This window comes from Bactrocera latifrons, unplaced genomic scaffold (genome assembly GCF_001853355.1).
Source record: "Bactrocera latifrons isolate USDA-ARS-PBARC rearing strain unplaced genomic scaffold, ASM185335v1 scaffold_106, whole genome shotgun sequence".
NCBI classification, from domain to species: Eukaryota; Metazoa; Arthropoda; class Insecta; order Diptera; family Tephritidae; genus Bactrocera; species Bactrocera latifrons.
This window is the reverse complement of record NW_017534475.1, coordinates 1047423-1070288: the sequence shown is the minus strand read 5'-3', so window position 1 is coordinate 1070288 and position 22866 is coordinate 1047423. Positions and strand designations below refer to the sequence as shown.

General features: G+C 35.6%; 1 protein-coding gene across 2 annotated transcripts in view; it reads left to right on the top strand.

Moving 5' to 3' along the window:
- The window catches only part of LOC108969825 (hemicentin-2), an 87235-nt gene that overhangs the window by 19898 nt on the left and 44471 nt on the right, over positions 1–22866 (top strand). For both annotated transcript variants that reach the window (XM_018934782.1, XM_018934772.1), the window contains exon 2: positions 18944–19143. In XM_018934782.1, coding sequence (XP_018790327.1) covers positions 18944–19143 — 200 coding nt within the window. The remainder of the gene's footprint in view (positions 1–18943; positions 19144–22866) is intronic.

Sequence of the window (22866 nt, the reverse complement as noted above, 5' to 3'; positions counted from 1 at the left end):
TACAACGGAAGCAAAACAAAGCACGCCGCCAGGCAGTTAGCTACAAAAATAAAACAATACCTAAGTAAAGTGAAGCAGAAAAGGGTAAGCAGAAAAGGAAGGGAGAAGATCTAGAGAAAAAGAGCGTTGCCACATTGTCATTTTGGTGAAAAATGCGACAAAGCGGCAGTGTGATTTCATAATAAGCAGAAAATAACGAGGCTTCCAACCCATAACTCCAACCACTCTTTGGCAGTGCTTTTGGCTGACAGTAGATGGGTTGGGTTAGCTTGCCGTTGCAGTTTGGTGTAAATAAGCGCAAAAAGTTCAAAATTTCTTTAACATAATTTATTTATGACACTGTCATCGGCACCAACAGCCACACTCAATGGCAGATTGAGAGACTGCCTGCAAAAGTTCAGATCATAGAAGTAATGCTATTCAAAATATTTTGATTTTCTTTTTGTGTATGAGAACTTCTGCTGACGGTAGGCTTGCCTGCTGTTAACTGCTGAAGTTAAAAAGAATGCAGTGAAATCAAGAAGTCATAACAAAAAAGTAAGGGCAACTATGCTTTTAAGCTAAGAGCAACACAGCTGGTGATTTAGCAGTGAAAAACCGATTTCTTTTGGGATGGGAGTAAATCAAATGGTGAATCTTTCGGCTATTCAAGTTGTTTTTAAGGTATACGAAACGTTTTCAAGCTTTTTAAGACATTTCTGAATGTCTGTACATACAGTTTATATGAGAAGCTTTTTCTTATATGTGAAAGTTGGTGTTTAATTGAAATTTTCAAACGAATGGCAGCGAAATGCAGCAAATTATTGCTTAAGCTTGTTTAATTGGAGTTAATTATCGAGTGATTTAAAAGTAACTCCAATGCCTTAAACGAGATTATACTCTCGTAAAGCTCTCGATAAAGCTTTAGATTATGAAAGCTCAATTGATCGTTCGATATAATTTACACTCTTGTCAAACCTTTTTATAGAGATTTGGATTATGAAAGTTCTAACAGTCGTTTGAAATAATTTACATTCAAGACAAAACTTTAGATAGAGCTTTAGATTATGAAAGCTGCATCCATCGTTCAAAATAATCCACAATCTCGGTAAGGCTAGTCAAGCTTTTTAATTTGAAAGCTTTACCTATCGTTCGAAATAATATTTGACTTTAACTTTAAAAAGCTAGCTGTATATTGCCAAAGTTAACTCGTATACAGCCGAACTGCGAAAGATTTGTGTATTAGTCTTCTAATTGGTATCCGTTTTATGCATTTTTTTATTCACTACAAGTATATGTAACGAATGATAATAGAATGATGTAAAAAAGTATAAAAGTCGTTAAAATAAAAACACTTTTTCAAAAAAAAAAAAAAAAAAACAAAGCTTGCGTTACAAATAAATGCTGCACTGAAATATCTAGTTAAATATATTTACAACCGAGTTATATAAGCGTATGAATTCCGATGTGTTTTTCACTTCGTTTCAAGCAAGCCACTCAGTTTTTACTTTCATTTTTGCTACTTCTTTTGCGCTTTCAACTGCACGTCACTTTTGCCAGCCACTTCATTCGTTTGCGGTCAGTTGCTTTGCGGCGCCACATTGCATCTGTTCCGTCCAACTCAAAGTCAAGTCAGAGCTTGCTCCAACTCATTTTTAGTTGTCTGCGAAATGACGTTGTAAATTTATGGTCTGCCTGCACATGGAAGACTGATGTGCTGTGCTGCGGCGCAAAAGTGTTGCAAAAATATTGTGTGCTTTCTAGTTAGTGTTTTAATAATTTATTGGTACTCCGTTTCTCGTAGTTTTATTTAGTTCTGATTTTTTCCCCCCACTTTACCAACCACATGTTGAAAGCACTTTAGAAATAAGTACTCATTGAAGCTCTCGAATGAAATGTTGGTATTAATGTGTAGGTAAGCTATATTTCAAAACCATTTTTTTTTTTTTGCAGTACAATTATTTTATAGTTGCCACTTATTTAGCTACACAAATATATTTTAAAATTATGCTATTATCTAAGAGTGTTGTTTCTTTAGTCTCAATTAGCACTAGCAGCGCCATTTTGATACCATTTTTAACTAGCATGGAAGTGCGCGTTATTGTAACCTCAAGTCACTCTCCAGTAGACAAGATCAACATACTTTACCTTGCCACATTTAATATTTCTATGTTCTCTAGATAGTTTCTTACTCAGTTTTGATGAGAAGAAATACAGCGATGAGTCTGTCTTTGGTTTCTTGACGGATTTATTTATACCTCCATGATATCTTTGTGAGATTACCAAATTTGATCTTATAACTTTCATTGAAGGCTTACCTTGGTGAGTTCTTAAGATCGTTGTTTCAAGATGAAACGGACTTCCGTTTCTTTAGAACAGTTAAGGGTGTGAATTAAAAGAATGTTTAAGATTTTTCAATTTTTATTTCTGCATCTAGTCCTTGATCTTTAATGATAATATTACAATTACCACTTATTACTAAGCCTCTCTTTGCTATCCTCTTAAATTACCATACTGCTCTTCTGGGATTTCGATTTTGGAGAGTAGTATCAGATTTCTCGCGAATGGTGAATAGTCTCCTGAAGGGATTTGACATTTATTGCACCTCAGAGATCTTACAGTTGTCTACGACCACGCTATCTGCTTCCTTGTTAGTGTAAGATGCCGGACTTCCTTCCACTCCTATCTATTCAAATTTCGGAATATGAAAGCTGATTTGTTCTTAGTTTTCAATAAAGTCTGTTTTGACTCTTCGTAGATGCCACTAGGAATGGTCTGATTGCTTTATGTGACTTTTGCTCCTTAATGAGCTGTCAGCCGTATATTCATAGAACATACTTGTTTAGCAGCCTTGTAAGGCACATGACTTTTTCGCTTGACTCCCCTAAGGGGTCATTAAATGCGAGTATGATTTATCTTAGGAAGATTCTTAGCGGTATATCCTTCAGTTTATTGCCTTCAAAGGCGTCCCTCATTTTACCAATGCTACCAGTTACGAAGTAAAAAGAAGTCTGGTTTGGGAAATTGTAGACTCCGTAGATGCTAGGAGTCAACCCCGCTGGCGGATCCGACGTAATATGAAGTACGAACTTATTAACTGTAATTCAAAGCCAAATCTTTACTAATATACACGCTCAAGCTCAACTTCAAAGAATTACAATTTTTAGTAACACAAAAACAAATACTTCACTTATTTTGTAAGCATGTAAGTATGTACTTAAGTATCGAAAATCTGCTGAACTCACTCTTGATACATAATGTGTAAATAAGTACATAAATAAGCCCACATAAATATATGTATAAATATATGACACCTGCTGACAAGAGGCATATACTTTGTGCACACAGCGTCTACATAGTGCGCTGTTATGCCAGCGCTGCCTGGGGTTGTATGCAAATAACAATGGGAAAAAAGTTTGAAACATTATAACACGTAATTTTTTCATGTGCATCATTAAATCCTTTCTAACAACCATAAAATCCACAAAACACAATTTTACATGCTACTAACAAATTGTGCCACTTGCAGCACACACCGCAGCAACATACCCCAAACGTCGCGATTGTGACACGCGCAACAACAGCAAAGGCAGTGACAACATGCTTGTGTAGCATCAACAAAAAATGGAAAATAAAAACTAAACCAACAACAACAACAATAAATGTGGGTGGCACGCTGTATGACAACAAATAAGTCAGCATTTGTCGCTGACAACCTGGTGGCAACAAACCACGTGAGTGGCACAATTTAGCAGCCACTGCAAAGGCGCACATTGAAGGGTGGCTGCTTATGCAAGTGTGTGTGTGTGTGTTTGGTAATTGGTGGGTGTGAACGCTAGGAAGCGTACGCTATGGAATTTTTATTTCTTTGTAGGAATTTACAAGCGCCCATTGAAGGCAACAGCGTACATGACGGATGTACGTGTGCGCGTGAATATGCCAACTCCTGCATGACATTTCAGTTTGGGCAACTCGAAAATTAGACAATAATGCGGGCTTCGTGTTTACATTTGCATAGGGAGGAATGAAAAGTTTACTACCAAGTCATCAAATGAGGATAATAGGCCAAGCTGTGTGCAAGCGAGAGTAGATAGATGTCTCCTTTAAATTGGAAGCTGGGTGGAGTTCCCCGTATGTTTTTTGGAACACTCTTTTAAAAGTTGTTTTGGTAACTAGTAGTTACTTTTTTAATATTCGTTCGAAAAATGGCATAAAGCAGTGTTGTTGTTATTGTCGCGGCAGTATTATGCCAAGTTGACAGTCCGTGGCCGGCAGAAAACCCAGGTCCGTTCCGCTTACGAAGACGCGACTGTTGTGGAAATGGATCGTAAGCTAGTGTTATTGGAGAGAAACTTGTCAGATGGATATTTAAGAGGTTTATAATACCCGCTAATCACGGAAAATGCTTTTACTATCAATATTAATAATTAAACAAAGATAAGTTCACATTTTGCTCGCTCTATTGCCAACCGTACCACTAAGAAAAATTCATAAAACAAATTTATTAGTCACTTTGCAACTGCTGAATACTTTATGAGGTATTTTGAGGCCTAGCTGTGATTCATCCAAGCATTTTTTTTCTGCTATAATTCTTAAGAAAGTTTTTAATAGTCCCTGTCGACTGAAAACTAGGCACTTACAGATCATTGCTTAAATTGTCAGTTCTACAATTTCGTAATAAAAATATAAGAAGTTTATTTATGCGTTTTAATAAATGTATTCGAATCTAATCCATATAGAAGAGTATAACCAACAAAACAACAAAGGTGCGCCTAAAACTTTCGAAATATAGTATATGTAAGCATACACGTCGTACGCAGCGTATACGTAACATTACAATCGTGTGACTTACACGCTGCAGGAAATTCAAGAAACATAAAAAAACGTCAACTTATGGCTACCCCGAAGCCATAATACCCTGCACAACCCTATTGACTTGATTTTCATCAGCGATTTTGTATGACAGCTCCAAGCTCTGGTGATCCGATCTGAGCAATTTTTACGGAGATTGCACTGTTGTCTGAGAAAATATGCCATGCCAAATTTCGCGAAGATAGCTAACCAAATGAAAAACCTTTTCATACAAGCGCTTTATTTTGATCTTCAATTTGTATGACGCGTCATATGCTCTGATCTCGGAAATTTCTTTGGAGATTACTTACTATTACTTTCCATCTTGCCAATTAAAACAGTTTCTAATGCAATCACTTTATTTCAATAATGTTCAGTTTGTATGGCAGTCACACGCTTTAGTGGTGCAAATCGAAATTTCAGACCGATGTCTCAAAAACTGAGAGACTAATTCGCGTATGTGCAAACTTCGTGACAAACTTGATATACCCTGCTTAGGGTATAAAACGAATTTCTTAACAGAAGCCTTAACAATCTTTTATCGTCAAAAATTGTTTTTAAGCGCGAAATGCAAGATTTCATAAAGAACTGCAAAAATTTAAATGAAAGGAATCAGATTAAAGTGAAAATATTTCGGCGATTTGTACCAAAATGTAAAGAAAACATTTAAGAATAGCATTTTTAGCCCCTAATCTACACACTTCTGTGATATTTTTAAAACCAAAATTGAAAATTAATTTCTGCTAATTTGTATAAAAGTTATTTACACCATGACACCGGCGCCGGAATGTATGCCAAAGCGAAGACTAAAAAATCATGCTCTACCTTTAATTAAATATCATATATATAGTAGTATCATATCAAAACCGATTTTTTCCAATTTTATGACACTTCAAAGCGTATTGAATTAATAAAAAAAACTATGGAATTTCTTCAGATTAATATGTGAGTTGATTTTATTATTCAAACGCAAAATCACCAAACTTTATTAGTCGCTTTCGAAAAACGCACTTTCAAAGCCACAAGCTACAAGTCAATGACTTGCAACCGCAATTTATTTGCACGCATAGTTTTGGAATGCAAAAAATTAACACACATCAGTGAACGCCCACTGCGCTTGATTCACCTGATTGGCATTGCAATAGTTTGCCGTTTACATATTTTTTATTGTTTTATTTTATTTTTACATTTTTGTTTGAGGCTGTCGCGGTGCACGCAGCAAATGAGCTGCTAATGTGCGGCGTGGCAGCATTTGCACGTTTTTGTACCACACATTGGCTTAATGCATATGTACACATGTTGCCGGGGCGCACACTGTACGTGTTGCGGTGCTGCGCTATTGCGGTTGCGCCATTTAGCTCTATTTGCGGTTGAAATTGCATTTTTTCGAAATTTGCTATTTACATTAAATTAAATGAGTGCGCAAGTGTTTACACAGTTTTTTTCCGTCCATTCGATTGTAAAATAATTCACCGCAATCGCACCGCAGCGCCGCTGATGTTGTATTTGGGTGATATGCTGCGGCTTTGGTGTAAATTTTTAGAAACTATTTAAAGCCAGCGCCAATGTCAGCCACACTTTCGACGTTTTCGACGGCATATATAGCTATGGTGTTGGATTTAGAGGCTCTCATTACATTAACTATTTATCTACTGTTAATTAGCTTTTAGAAGTTACTAAAAAGTGTCAACTTTTTTATTAGCATTTTTCATAATAGTTATTTCAGTCTTCATTTGGAAATGAGTTAATTAAATTTTCGGCACTTTATTGCTTTAATTCAGCAATTACTTTGTGGTGAATGCCTTCGTGTTTTTCGGTATTTCTATGTTATTTGTACTTTTCGGTACAGTTAAAAAAATCATAGATTAAACCAAATTTCAATAGCTTTTATTTTATTTAATTTTTTTTTTTTTTATCTGTTATTATACTTTTTGAAAGGCGGTATAATACATTATTATATAATGAGGTTGCCAGATGTATTGCTACGAGTTCAGCTGAGGCTAAGGTAACAAGACGTGTTAGAGTACTTCATGAAATTTGAAAATATTTATTGCTCTACATAAGTACATAATATACCAATAACTAAAGAAATGCACGGACTCCCTCTTTCTGGGTTTTCAATACAATTTTTGTACTACAATTTTTATACTTATTTTTTTTTTTTTGTATGTTTATTTTTTTTTTGTATGTTTATTTTTTGTTTTTTTTTTTTTTTTTTGTATACTCAGACTTGGAAAGTACCACATCATAGTTACTAGTTGTAAGTAATTGTCTCTGGGCTCACTTCTGTTTAAGGAAGAGGAATCAGTTTCAAGCTACAGTTCTTTTATGTTTTCTTTGAAATTTAGTAAATCCCTACTAAATGGTTGATTTTTCTGGCGTAAAGCCCAGATAAAATTTATGAGAGCAACCAGATAAGTGTACAACTCTCGCAGAGAAAATGCATTGCCAACAATTCCACTATACTTAACTCTCGAAGGTGCGGTTTTAAGTTCAGATTCATTGAGCTCAGTAGCAATTTTGAATTTTTTCGAAGGAATTGCTCTGACTGATTATTATTTAGTGTCAGAAAGATATATGATTATCTATCATATAAATGACTGAATTTTCAATCTAGGCTCAAACGGTTTGGAAGGAGTAAGTACATAGATTTCCTTTATTAAGTATGAGAACTTCGAAAAAATTGACTTTATTGCCAGAATACAAGCGTTTTTATCCCCATATCTGTCCTTTTATGGCAAGTATTGTTAGAACAACTTCAAGGGACCCTCCTCTCTCTCCACACATCCTCAATTTAAGTCAACTTCATATACATAAGATCTGCGAAATTTCTCTTTTCGAGAGTGAATATCTTAAACTAATTCTTTATGTGTAAGAGTCCAGAAGTTTTTGATCTCGCTGGCGAGTGACATAAGGTTATCGCTCAAAGTTGAGGCTATTTATATTCTCCTCAGATTTGCAGTAAATACATATTTAGGGAAGCATCAGGCGGGTAAAAAGATGCATGCATATATTAGTTTAGATAACAATTTCAACGCTGGCACTACTCAAAGCCGTACCCAACTCTACTTCTCAACTGTACTTTGACCTTTCAAATAAATTTTGCCATGAACTTCAAATTCTACTTTCTTGTGTACATAATACTTGTGGCACAATACAAGTTTTTGAAAAAAATTATGTAACTCAATATTGTGTTTTTACATTTGATTGTAATTGCGGATATCATATTTCATACAAATCCTGTCTTTTTAATTTTCTATAGCCTTAAACAGCATTGTTTATCTTGCTTCTAACAAGCGCTTGTATGAAACTTCTACCCGTCTGAGACTACACCAACACACACATCCACATACACAATGCACATAAAACGAGTCAAAGTAATTTGTCAGACATTTTACTTTCTTGTAAAACTTGCTGGCAAACAAAAAGTACGAAACAGCAAAATATAATAACGGCAAATCAGTGTACATTGTAAGTTTAAAAGCAAATTTCAAGACACAAAGCATAATCGGATGTTTTGGGCAACATGCTAGGGGTAGGAGAAGACATGATTTTTTGACGCAATCAATTCACGAACAATACACTTCGCTGCCTCTCATTCGAGCCACTGCTTGCTGTTAGACTAACAAATACACTTGTACCAGCTCTTTACAGTATTATACTTTTATTGATTTCCGTTTCGCATTTTCTCTGCACTCTTTTGTTGGTGTTGGCATGTTTGAAAGTATGCGTGAGTGTATGCTGCAGGTTGTTCTGCAATAAATTTGTATCAAAATTCAGTCGATGTGATTTGTGATGTGACCCTGTGGGCCTACAGCGAAACGATATGGTGGCAACGCAGAGGTGAGTTGGCAAAATGGCGTTTATTTACAGACGAGGGTGTATATGTATGTGTAAATGACTAGAGTTATATTAAAATTCTGAGGGCAATATGCCTAGGTAGGGTTTGATAAGCGTTGTTTACAAAATTCGCGTGATCTTAATACAAAAAAATTAAATTGTTTGAAAATATTTTTTATCTAATAAAATAAAATAATTCTGAAATGTTGTATATGCAGAAAAAAAATATTTATAAAAAAACTTATAAATTTTGTTGTTTTCAGCGCACATATTTCCCAAAACAAAATGCATTAAAGCAAGCTTTTATGTTTAGCCCCCGAAATAATTTTCCAGACACGCCAGTGTTCAATCATAAACATACATATATACGCGTGTATGTATATAGATAACCATTTCAGCCTGATACCAACGAAAATATTGCCTTGCCTGCCACCGTCGACGCTAACTGACGCTGCTATCTTCTACGCCATTTATCTTTACTTTTGATGACATTAGAATGGGTTTGGCTGTGATGTGACGTAAATATAACAAAACACTGCCACACTAACGCATTCACACACAGCTGCTGTAGTGCTGTATATATTTATAGCGCTTTGTCTTTCTATTGACGCGATATTGATTGCCCAAATACGCCGTTTGTCGGCCCACCCACGCACAGCTGGGTATAGCTACGGCACACACATTGTCAATAGATGTGTCTGCGTGTGTGTGTGCATTGAACGGCTCATTGTGGCAACAAGGCTAATGGTGTTCGACAACACGCCTGATGATATGCAAATTTCCTGTGCGAAACTGTTGGATAAACAATGTTGTATGGGCGGCACCAACTTGCTAGCGAGCGGATGTCAGCAGGTGGCAGCCGATTGCAGCTGAAATGCTGTTAACGCTGATTTATCGGTGATGGTGCTGTGATTTTTTTCACCCTGCTGTGTTGTTGCTATTATTTGCTTTTTGCGCCGTTGCTTTGTCTTTGCTAGCGCTTCATTTAGCAAGCTGCACGGCCTCGAGCTTTCGCATGGCCGTTTGGCCCTTTGGCAAATTTACAAATTTTCACTTAACCTTATTTCACCTTTTCGCCTTTCACTTTCCTGTATTCGCTTTCAACATAATACCGTTATCGTTTGCGCTTTGTTGCCGATAGCAGGCTGAAAGAATCAAACTGTGGGTTGCCTAATGAATTCAGAATTCAGAACGATTGCGCCCACATGCATACATACACACTATAGATGTATTGAGTTGCATATAATATAATTTGGATATATAATATACAATAATAATATAGTATATTGTGTGAGTTGTGCCATTCATGCGAATCAAAAGCAATTAGCGATCGCTTTGAAATCGCGCCATTTCGACCTGCGGCATTTTCATTATTAGTGAAATTCAGTTTTCTTTCACGTTGATTGCCTCCGCGGAAATTTGATATTACTTTAATTACTTGGCATATTTTTAAATTCAAGTGGAGTGACGTAGCTTTTTATCTGCGGAAATTTCCTCCTAAAATACTCTACGTATTCGTATGAGTGTCGGTCGATATACTATACAACTGAAAAGGAAAAGGCTGTCTGAAGGTAAATCATTTGCTGATCAAATTCATTGATAACATCAACATTTTCGAAGGATTCAAATTTGTTTTTGTAATAATAATTTTTAATTCCAGTACCAATTTTTATAAAACCTTAATATAAGACGTTTATATGTGGATAAGTGCAAAATTTCTCAGAGTTAGACTGCAAATACGTGGGTATACACTAGAGCAGGTAGATAGATACGTATGAGAGAAACGTTCTACGGATCATTCTGATGAATTCTGATTAAGATATTATGGGCCTAAAACCGGTTTTGAGCCATCAATTGCAGTTTTTTGGATTCATAAAAGTTTGTTCGTCAGTTTTTGAGATATGTGAACGAAATTTAATACGCAGGTACAGTTTGATATTAATATGATTATTCGACGGTATCGGTCAGTTCTAATAACTATGTTACATATCTTCCATATAACAGATTATTCTGAATTTTAGACTTCATGTTAAAAATCGCACGATCGAAGCCGGTTTTCGATCCGTAGTCTTTTAGGCAAAGTTGTTCAAAATGAACTGTAGAATATTTCGAGCATGCTTGATTTTACAGAAAAAAAAATCGAGCCGCTGTAGTATACTACTGTGTGTCAAATTGAAAGGTGAATTTTTTATATATACTATACTTCGATTTTTCGAATCGGTCAATTTTTAGTGACATCTGTACTAAATTTCAAATTACTCTAAAAGTGAATTCTTCGATTTTTGCTATGTCTGAATTTATTGAACAAAGAAGTGCGATAATGCACTATCTCGTACTTCATTGGTTATTCGAAATCATTTCGCTACATTTTCAACTAATGTCGTGCCTCAACCACCGCATTCGCCTGATTTACTTTCGTCTAACTTCTGGCTATTCAGCAATTCATCTTTGAATTTGATCATAGTTGTACACTTCATTTCAATGTAATTTTATTTAAGGCTTTTTTGGTATAATTATCGGGTCGATTTGCTCAGCTTGAAATTCTCTCACTTTTAGAATTTTATCTGTAAGTACATCAAGAAAATTTGTTAGAAACATAGAAACCAATGAGTGATAGTGAGGTTTTTTTAGACATGTCGTTACTTTTTGTCAATACTTCTTTGAGAGTTGGTATTTTTGCCAGCTGTGACTTGATATTTACTCATTTTGATTTTATATTTCTTAATGCACAGACTAACTCTGGCACAATATTTGCAAATTGTACACAGTTATTATCGAAATAATGGTTCGCAACTCGTGAAGCATTGTGCACTGGATCAAAGATTCCGTTGGCATAAACGCGCAGCAGAGTCGGTAGTGCGAACAACCACGCAGCGGTTTCACACGATGTTTACGCTATAGCGCGCTAGTGGCCAATGTGCAACCATTAGATATGTCGTATGTCGTATAGTGTGCAAAGACACTATTGCTGTTATGGAGCAGAGTATTGGAGACGACCCAAATGAGGTCATGCGTCAACGCACGTAACAATTGGAGCTAGACCCATCCACTTTATGGAAGATTTTGCGGAAAAATCTTTTTTTGCGAGCTAACAAAATCCAACTCGTTCAAGAATAGAAACCGAATGACCAACAAGCAGTTGGTGATTGAAATCGCCGAACAAGATTTTTTACAAAAAAATTAGAATTTTTCATAAGCGATGAAGCTCACTTTTGGTTGAATAAATACAATTGCCATCTTTGGAGTGATGATAATCGAAAAGCAATTGTTGAGACGGCATTACAAGCTAAAAAGTTATACGTACTGTTTTGTGAGTGCTATGGGCCGAGATCGGTCATAATCTTACACTTAACTTAACCAAGGCTAATGACTCATGCCTGAATCTGAAGATACTGATGTGGACGGCCTTTGTGACGCTATATGCCACAGAACCAACCACTAGTCAATCAGACACTGTACCGTTGCCTTGGGCATAAAGCCATGCCAAATTTGGTAAAGATACATATAAATAAAGAACAATCATATGGAGTTTTTATATCTTTTGGCTGTTACAAATAAGGTGTCGAACTGAATATACCCTCTCCAGGGCTATTTCCTCCCTAAGATTTATATATTTTTCTGACAAAAGACGAGCTAGAATATTAAGCTTTAGAAAAACTCGGCTCAAAATCCTGAAATTAAGATTTTTCTTCATTTAGTGAACATATAGTTATTACTTTTACCGTCTTTGTTCGTATTTTACCTTCCTTGCTCGTTTCCTCAACATAAATATTAAGTGGCTGGTGTGTATGTTAAAATCTCCCTTCTATGGAAGAGGACAAGATAGACTGTTGGTGCACTTAAAATCCTATAATTAAGCAAAATGGTTAAAAATGCAATTATATGCAAACGTTTTTGCATTTTTTAAAATCGAAATTATGTTTGCTGCCAACATTACCTTAATGCCAGTCACATTTTGTTTAAGAACAAAGAATTTTCGGCTGACGTACAAGAAGAACGAGTTACGGATTAAACAAGAGGCATGTTAAAATTTCGATTCGCAAGCACATTGTTATCAAAAAATACTTCAGGCAGGCGCAACTGCTTTAGAAAAATATATGCTTCGAGTAAATAAAGAATATTATTCTCCCAGCAAAATTTTCTGCTCGAAAATCCTTTCTTATATTGACTCACATAATTATGTGCTCTTTGGCTTTCTCGAAACAAAATAACAAAAAATAAAATAAGTTTTTACACACTTTAACATAGATCACATGTGTGTAGCTGCGCGCCTACGTACGTATCTTGTCAGCACCTTAATATCGTTACATAACTTTACTTTTTAACACGCTGTCAGTAGGAACTTGTCTACTGCCTGTGTTCAGCACATTCTTATGCCAACTTTGTTGAACTTTTTTATTTATGTCTTTAACCTTAACTCCAGCTGCGACAGCGATTACATAATCTGCACCTTCATAAGATGCTTTCATATACCTTTTTGTTGAATTCACGGAAGCAGAGAAACGAAAAATAAAACAAAAACCAAACATGTTATGAATTTAAAAAGCTCAAGTGCTTTACAAATTTGGCTTTGACATATAAGCGCACATTTATTTTTTGCACTGCCAACCCTCTTTGTTGTAAACAAACGTGTAGATGGATTAAATGCGTGTTTTGTTGAGCTAAGTTCATTAAAAATTGACAAATAGGCTCAACAGGAGGGCTAAGTGCACCAACTGATGGAGCGTTAAGAGTGAACATGCCTGCCGCCACACATATAACCTTATGGCAATAAAACACCTGGCCTGATTTATGTATGTCCTATGTATGGCTTGCTGAAAATATACCCAATAGAAAAAACCGGAAATTAGTTAATATAATTGGCGCTTAGACATTTGTTAAACACGTGACCGAGTCTTGATGTTCATTCAAAGCCAAGCCAATATAATTTCCATTAGCGGCATAAGATATACAAGCTGATCTCTGCAATCACATATAGTTTCTGTCATTAATATTGGCTAAAAACTCATAAATACTGCCAAATTTATGGCGCATTATATATATTGGGTTTCTAAAAGTTTTCTATAGCTAAAAGCTTTTTTAGAGTTTATTTAAGCTCTCAAATTAACGTTTAAGCACAAAGCTTTCATCTTTTCATAGTAAAAATGTCTGCTGTTTTTAAAGTTCCAACAAAGCAGAAAGCTATGCTTTTTCCAAGCGAAAGCTCTACCCTTAGCGAGAATCACAGTAATATATTAGCTGGTCAGGCAATCGTCCTTATTAGGCGTACACTGCAATAGATGGCTAAAATGCGAAAATCTATCATATTTCAGAAGCAATAAATTCTAATTGTGCAAAAACAAAAACCTGGAATTTTAGAGAAAGGCTGCTGCCGTTCTTAAATTGGAAAATACCTTAGTGGCTTTGGCCTTTTTCATAAGTAGAAGAACTTTAATTCAGTAAATAAATAATATATTGATCGAGCAGTAACAAACAGAGTTGCCATCACTCATTATAGCTCTGCAAATACCAAGATATATTGTTATCTAAGGGGAGAAATGAGCAAAATTATACACATTTGGCAGCTCTGCCTGCTTTCGAATTTCTACTTTAATTACTATTCCGTTCCATAATCTGTATGCGAAGTCTTGCTTCCTGCTCACATGCATTTATATTTATTTATGGAATCCACCATTATGCAATCAGCTGCCAACAGCTCTTACTCGGTAATAAATGTTATGACTTTACGAGCTGATGTTGATGCTTAAATTTAATTAATTCGCAACGCAATGTGGCTTACCTTGACATATTCAATATAAATTCAAATTTTCCATATTAATCTGCATTTATGCTCATAAATAAATCATACACGTGTGTATGAGCATCTGTTTGTGTCTCTGTGAATGTAGATAATAACGAGAGAAGCTCAGTGGAGTTGGAAGCTTAATGAGGAAATGTTACGAAATTAAATATTGAATTATTGTTTTTGAAATGATGCATTTTAGTTAAAGCTTTAAAGCAGTCTAAAAGCTGCAGAAATGAAAGCTTAAGTTATATGTCTTACTGTTTATTATTTCAGCTTATGAAAGCACTATTTGTATTACTTATTTATCCTTAAATTGTGTAGTAGCAGCAGATATGCGCAAATTTCCATATTCAAAAATTATGAAAAAAATGTCTCTAAGGCCTGGGTCAATATGACCCAGCTAGCTTGTCATTAGGTTAATACCAAAAATCATCCATGCATTTTTGTCCTCCCCACGCTGGCTCAACATAAATTATTGTATGACATTTAATAGCAAAGAATAAAACTGTGGAAATACACCGGGCCAGCGGTGCGCCGACAAAGCCGCGGTAATTATAATTCCGACATTGAAATTGATTAATTTCGACAACAAATGGTTGGTTTTAAAACATTTACGAAATCAATGGCACTGCATCAGCATATTCATTGTATGCTGATGCTTCTGTGCAATCAAGCTTTTTATGGCGAAATAAATTTATTTTTTTCCTCATATTTGTATGAGTGGACATTGTGCATGTGTGTGTGGATATAAATGTGTCAGTATGTGTTAATTTTGTATGTCGGTGCGCATTAACTGTCAGCAGCCGCCATCTTTTCGAATAGCCATTAAACGCGTTTCTGCCGCCAGACAATGGCCCTGCCTCCCGTTGAGTGCTGCTAGCTTCCCTTTCACAAAAACTTACTGTGCTTTTTCCGAACTTTCAGTGTTTTTTCTTTTTTTTTCTGCTGACACATCACAGTCCAAGAGAGCCTTGGATTTTTGTGCGCCTATGTAGTTTGTTTTGTATGTGTGCGTGTCTGATGATTGTTATGAACCAATTTATGTTGCCGCGTTTTAGGCGTTCCAACTGTTGTGGACACTAAAAGGGTGCGACTAAAAGCATTGCTCTGAGTGAAAATCGTAAAGTTATTAAAACGGTTCAGCAAAACAACCATATATGAAGTTTCGACTCTCTTGTTTTAATATAAAACCACCAGTCAAACTCTCACTAATCGACTTTTTAAAATTTTCATTACTTTGAATATCAATGGCAACCCGGTTGTGGTGATGTTTAATAAAAAAAAATACGAAATAACTCGCTTTTCGTATGCTTACTTTAAACATTATACATATGTATGTGTACTTTCAATATCTGTCGCCGTATACACATACATACATACAAATTCACTCACATATTTCAGAAAATATCTGGTAAAAAGTGTCACCTATAGGTCGACCAATTAAAATGACGTTTGTAACGTTAAAAATTCAAATGACTTTACGCGACTCTCAACGTTTTAATTGGACTTTTTGTGAGCAGCTCTGAGCCGCATTGCTCTTTGCGCTCGACTACGTACTTATACATACACATGCATGCTTTGCTTTTTCTGCTTTAAAGGCGTACATGACATGTATAATTTATTTGGCTTATCAAGGCTCGCACAAAATTGCTATTTCCTCAAAGTGTTTGCTTTTTTTGTTTTTTATAATGGTGAGTGGAATTTTAAATTACCAAAAAATCAAAAATAATTACAAATAAAGAAGTTTCGAAATAAGCACTTGATTTTGATCGTTCGTTTGTGCGTTAGCTATGTGCTGTGTGGTCCGATCTGAACAATTTCTTCGGAGACTGCATCATTTCGCCAATGAGTAAGAACAAACTCCAAATACTGGGAATAATAAAATAAAGCCATAAGGTCTTCTCAATTTACCTGATGGTATGAACGAAATTAATATCGTCATAAATAGCATTCTAAACGAATAAAACTATCTATCAAAACCAACACTATACATATAAACATCGCATTAACTTTAAGGTTGTTTTCTCAATGTCGGGTTACCAGCCTTTCTTTCCAGTAAATAGAGTTGTCAGCTTAATAGAGCATCCATTGAAAAGAGCTTTCACTGTACTTTTTTCTTTATGAATTAGTTTTGATATCTATTAAGTTGGTTCGAACTGGACACAGTGTGCTAAATTCAACTAAATTCGGTTTAGTGGTTCAGGAGTCCATTTCGGACAAAGAACGTGACTCCTACTTTTTATATATAAAGATTAACTAAAATTTCGTGGCTTCAATTAACTCTACATATTTAGGTGCCAGTGTTTAATAGGAAAGCCCCTACATACCAAACATGAATTTGTTAACCCGCCTTTAAATTCCCATATTTTGCGCCTAATATACAAGATGTTCCTTGCAGCACAATATCCTTTGATTAGGTGCTTGATTTAATTACAACACATTGTTAGTTGAAGTCCACGTTTTATTGTGTATGAAATGTTTATGTGTTCACAGATAGTCGTAGCAATTATGTCATCAAGCCTTATTATTACTGCGCAATATATTGTAATTAGAGAATTATGTGAATCGTATATGCATATTTGCAATTACATGTGTATTGGTGACTTCCTAATTATATTCTCAACTACTAAATATTTGTCTAATTAAGGTTGTTCATAAATATAATTAGCATATAAATACCCAACAGTGTATGTCATATTGTGCAGTAAATATTTAAAGTGATATTCAAACTCTTTTAAAACTTGTTCCGTCAGTTAACCACTTTACTTTACTTTTGCCGAGGCAATTATTTAACAATAGATTTTAATGCGTAATTTTAGTATAGTACGGTTGAATCGTTATCAACGAGGCGGTGTATTCGCAGAAAAATTACGAATTTTGATCAAGCTTTTGTTACTATTTCTAATTTGTTTTTGTTAACATGAGAATTTGTACAGCGCTGTTTGTCTGCAATTCTGCATATATTGCTTTCGAACGCAGAGCTCAAATGCGGTGAATTTCGGTTAAAAGCAGGCTGCCGAATGTAGGCATGAGCTTAGTAAAGCTTTTAATATGTTTTTAAAAAACAATGTTTAAGCCGAGTTTAAAGATTTTAAACATGATTTTATAATTTCAAAATATATGAAGAGGACAATAAACTGAAGGGATTTACGATAAGTGATTTGAGAGTTTTCACGTGTTGACCCGACTTGTATCGCATTAAGATATCCCGCTTACCATCACCGATATAATATTAGGATACACTGCGCATCATCAGGTTAGCACATACCCTCGTGTAAGTGCTTTAGGTTCGAAACAAAAAGCGCTAATGTTTTGAAAATTAATAAAAATTATTTTTGTTTATTTCCCATTGAATTCCGAGTTAAATAAACAAAAAATACTGTTTTTTATAATATATATATATATATTTTTTTTTTCTTCGAAAAATAACATAAAAATTAACAATTCGTATTTGGTGTTCAGGTTTGCACACATCATTTTTTTTTTCATTTTTGAAAAGTTGTTTAACCATGAAATTTTTTATAAATGGTGACATATAGTAATTTAAACATTTTTATACAAAAATTAATAACGTGTCGATCCTCCCTTGTTGAGAATTACCTCATAGGTTCGATTGCGAAGCGATTCATATAATTTTCCAATATAATTAAGTGAAATGGTGGACCAATCGTTCTTGATGCCTTCAATTACCTCCTCTTTGTTGGAATATTGTTTCCCAGACTCGAAAACTTTATGAGCCAGCCATCCCCATAAGTTTTCTATTATATTGATGTCGGGTGAATAAGGCGGCCACTGCATTAGGCGGACATTTTGGTCCTCAATGCATGACTTAACCTCCCGGGCAGTGTGGATCGCGGCATTGTCGTGTTGGAAAGTCCACGGCAGATCTCCTAACACGTTTTGGGAATGGGGGAAAGATATTTCAAGTACGTTTTTGTAAGTGTTTGCATTCATATTTGCAGTTAAAAACTGTAACACACACGTACCGTAATAGGCCCTTGATGTTCCTCAGTCAAGAAACTCAATGTTTAGCTTAGAAAGCTAAAAGCTAATTGCCAAGCCATTACAAAACCGACACAAGGAGCCATGAGCTCATAAAACTGGAAACTGCTTCCGAGTGTATGCTCGGAAGAATTTTCAAAGTGTCATTCTACCGTTACTTTTGATGTCATAAATTAATAAACTTAAACGTTTGTGAAAGTGTGTGTGCGATTGCCGTTAGTCATGCACCTCGCGCGAGTGTAGGTACATATTTGAACGCTTGCTCCAAAATGCCACGACAAAGTCTTATTTGCGCGTAGTCGTGAAATTGACAGCAACTTGCGGCTGCCAGTTTGATGGATGGTTGCAATTTTCGGTTTTGTGTAACACAATTAAAAAGTCACAAAGTTGTTGGAGGCGTCATTACAGTAGCGCGCACATACACACACACACACATATATATATAAATGTTATATTATATCATGCGCTCTTATTTTTACATTTCAGTACCCCTCCATGCCGAAGTTGTTGATTTGACGCCACAATATAGCGCCACACCCGCCGTCTTAACCAGCAGCAGCAGCAGCGTTACAGTGGCTGTCACATCCGCGGCGACAGTGTCGACCTTCGTCGAACCCTACTTGGAGGGCTATGCCTCAACAAACGTAACCGCACAAATCGGCACGCACGCGTATTTGCCATGTCGGGTAAGTGTATTGAAGAAATGAAAAAGCCAAAGCTATTAGAAACAAAGAAGCGTTTATTGGCAGGTTGCTCATACGCCCGTGCGAACCAGCACTCGTTAGACAATTCTTTATTACGCATCATTGAATTTATATCATATATGTACATTCCCCTTTATTCCAGTTTTATATTTTATGTCTTGTTTTTATTTCCGAAGCATTCAGTTTTTGCTGCGTTGCTTCCCACCTGCTCAAAATATTTAACGTTTTTATTCACACGTCTTTCTATTGCAGCATTTTTCGTTGAATCATTTTCTTTACTCGGCTTTGCTTTCTTATTGTCTCCCATTTGTAGTCACATTTATTGCGCGCTAGTTAACGAAATATTTTTGTTTCCAACGCATAGAAGAATCAATTTAACTCTCGCATTTACAAGTTGAAATGCGAAGGCGTACCTTTGTCTAGTTATTTATAATTTCGTATATATTTTATGTTACAAAAGAGCTGAACCGTGTGACAAGCCCAAATGACTGCTTGGCAAATCTATTTTTATGCGCTTATACGTCTGTAGGTGTTCGACAAAAATCATATTTCTGACACAGAATTCAAACAAAGCTTCTTAATTGACAGCAAAGTAAAATATTTGTATTTATAATCGGCATTTATTAAACAAAAACAGATATTTTTGGAAATTTTTTTGAAAAACAAAACAAAAACTTTAGCTTAGTGTACTGAGTACATATTACAAATATCAAAGGGTACTTGCAAAAACTTGATTTCGATGGGTCAGTTTGTATGACAACTACATGCTATATTAATACGAACAATTCAACGATTGTTGTACTACATATACTAACTTGAAAAATACTACATGCCAAATTTCGTGAAGAAACCTCTTCAAATGCAAAAATTGTCTTTGCAAGGATTCGCTTTCGATTATTCGGTTTGTATAGGGCCTGCATGCTATAGTGATCCGACCTCTAAAATTTCTGCTGAGATCGCATCTCTGCTTTACTCAAAAAATTAAGCCAAATTCGTGCAGATATCTAGTCAAATGAGAGAGTTTTCCACACAAGAACTATATTCCGATCGCTCAGTGTGTATGACAGCAATATACTATAACGGTTCGATATGGGTGGTTCTAACAAATGAACAACTGCTTCATGAAAAAAGAACGAAAACTGAAGGACTTGAAGGACGAACACGGCTATACCGACTCAGCTCCTCACGCCGATCATTTATATACACAATTTATAGAGTCTCGGACAATTTCTTTTGAGTGTTACAAGCATGGCAAACGTAATATACCCTATTCAAAGTATAAAATTAAAAATGTATGGAAAATTGTATGGAAAAAATTAAACTAATTATTGAGTCCTTTTAGGTACTGGTATGCTCACTATTATGGTATGTGTCACTTTTTCCACAATCCCAATTATATATTTGCACTGACTTCACTTATAGTAACAAGGAAGAACTTGCCGTTATAGTTATGGCAGATTAATGCATGTTTGTCTAAGACTATTTTAGAAACAAAGATCCAGCAGGAAAAGACATATACTAAAATAGTAAGTATAGCAAAAATATTCTCTCTCAACTTCCTCACGTTTCCTTCTTCTTCACTGACGTAAAATCTATCTCTCGAATGCTCCTAAAGCCGACGCATCAGACAAAATCTTTTTCCTAGTCAAATCCAATATTTTAAAGGAACTAATGTTGCTTGTAAAACAAGAGCAGTGACAAAAATGTACTTGAAACTCGAAACTGGAGAGCAATAAATATTTACGACGGTAGCAATATTATAACGTCAAATCCAAGCAGCGAACATTTTTGGGCGGATACTTGTCTTTTTAACGTTTATTAACCTGTTTTACAGTACCAGCTCAGCTTCCAATTACAAGAGCTAAATCAAAATAGTGCTCAAGCTTAGCTCTAAATTAAAAGCAATGTCAAGGTGGCTATAATAATATTTCTAAAATTAAAAAAAAAAAACTTCAAAGAAGCAATAGAAGAAATACTATTTATTGCTATAACTAAAAACAGAAGTGGAACTCTTCGAAAACTCATATTGCTGTTGAAAGAAAATTGTCCAGCAGTCATATTTAAGCATTCTGCGCTAGAATAACGTCACGAAAGCAACGACTCATGCTGCTCTCTATCATAATGTTGGGCTTCAATTTATTTTACCCGCCCAAAACGCCAGTCAAATTCATTATAAATACATGCCGTGGGTATAAAAATTATTTACAGTTAAGAACATGAATGTCAAAATCACGAAAATAAAAGCTTAAGTGTCATTAGGTTGCTGTTAAAAGATAATGAAATACCCAACTAAGGTTAGCGAAACTGTAGAGGAGATAACACAAAAAACCATATTTTTGCGGCTAACGAGATTGCTACAAGGCACAAGCAGATGAAAGTAACGGTAAAACTAAAACTGAAAGAAAAAAAAATTGGTTTATCAGCAGGTGATGTAATGTTGCCGTGGCATCGTAGACAAGTCAAACAAATTTAATTAGGCAGAAGTAGCCTGCACGGTGGCTATGAGGACGCCAAAGCGTATGCCATTGAGAATGAAACTGAGAGCGCTTGTTGTAGTAGTGGAGCGTCAAAATTAATAAGACCACGTTTAAGCGCTCGGATTACCTGATGATGAGTTTCATAATTACAAAAGATTATTGCCGGGTGTTAGCGGCACAAAGTCAACAGCGCTGCTCGAAAATACTTAGCAGTTTATATACGTGGATATTATATAATAATATACTAGCGTTATACACATAGCATAGTGCAATGAACGAAATACAATTTGTATGAAATGCTAATCTCATTGCGGCACACAAAGCAAATATTTACAAGGAAATATGTTCCAGGCTCTATGTGCCTTCAAGAGAAGTGATGAATAACTAAGCTTTCATAATGGGAAAAAGCGAACTCCAGCAGATAATTGAACTACGAAAATTATTTTCATTTATTTATATAAAATTTCTGTTGACAATTTTTTGCCGCAAGATCGCGTTGGCATTTTAATGAATTAATTTCCCGATAGTTGATTATTAGCGGGAAAGCGCTGTGACATCAAAGCATAGGGCACAGCTTTCAAATCTATACAGCACTATAAGGAGCGCTTTTTAAGCAGGGAGTCTTTGAGAACTATGCGTTTTCGTATTACTGCCACCAAATCTTAAATTTAAAATCGGTATTCATTCTAGCTAACCATCAGCTTGCTATGCATTTCACTTCGTTCATAGAAAGCGAGTCCTTTGTGTTCATAAACTCATTTACATTTAACGCCAAATTTGGTTGTGCCTTGCGCCAGCTGCAGCTTGAACCCACAGCGTTGTTAATTTTCGGTGAATGGTTATTGTGTGAGTAACTGTACGTATTTGTGTGTGTGTGTGTGTGTGTGTGTGTGTGTGTGTGTGCGTGTTATCTGTCGCATGGAAACGTCGACTTAATTAATGAAATTTGTAGCTGCTAACGGCTGCTGCCTCCAGTTGCTAACAGCATTTCCCATTCACTACTGTCATTCGTACAAAGTTCGGCGTAGCAGGTGATTTGCATATCCTTTTGTTCGCGTAATTGGAGTGTCGCATCGTCGCAACTACAACGATAACAACAATAACAACAATAACAACTATTGTGTACTTTCCGACACCCATACATTTGTACGTGTATAGGTATCTGTGCGCGCAAACAACCTGGGGATTTGTTTTAATGACGGCATCCCTTTCTTTTCGTGGGGTATTA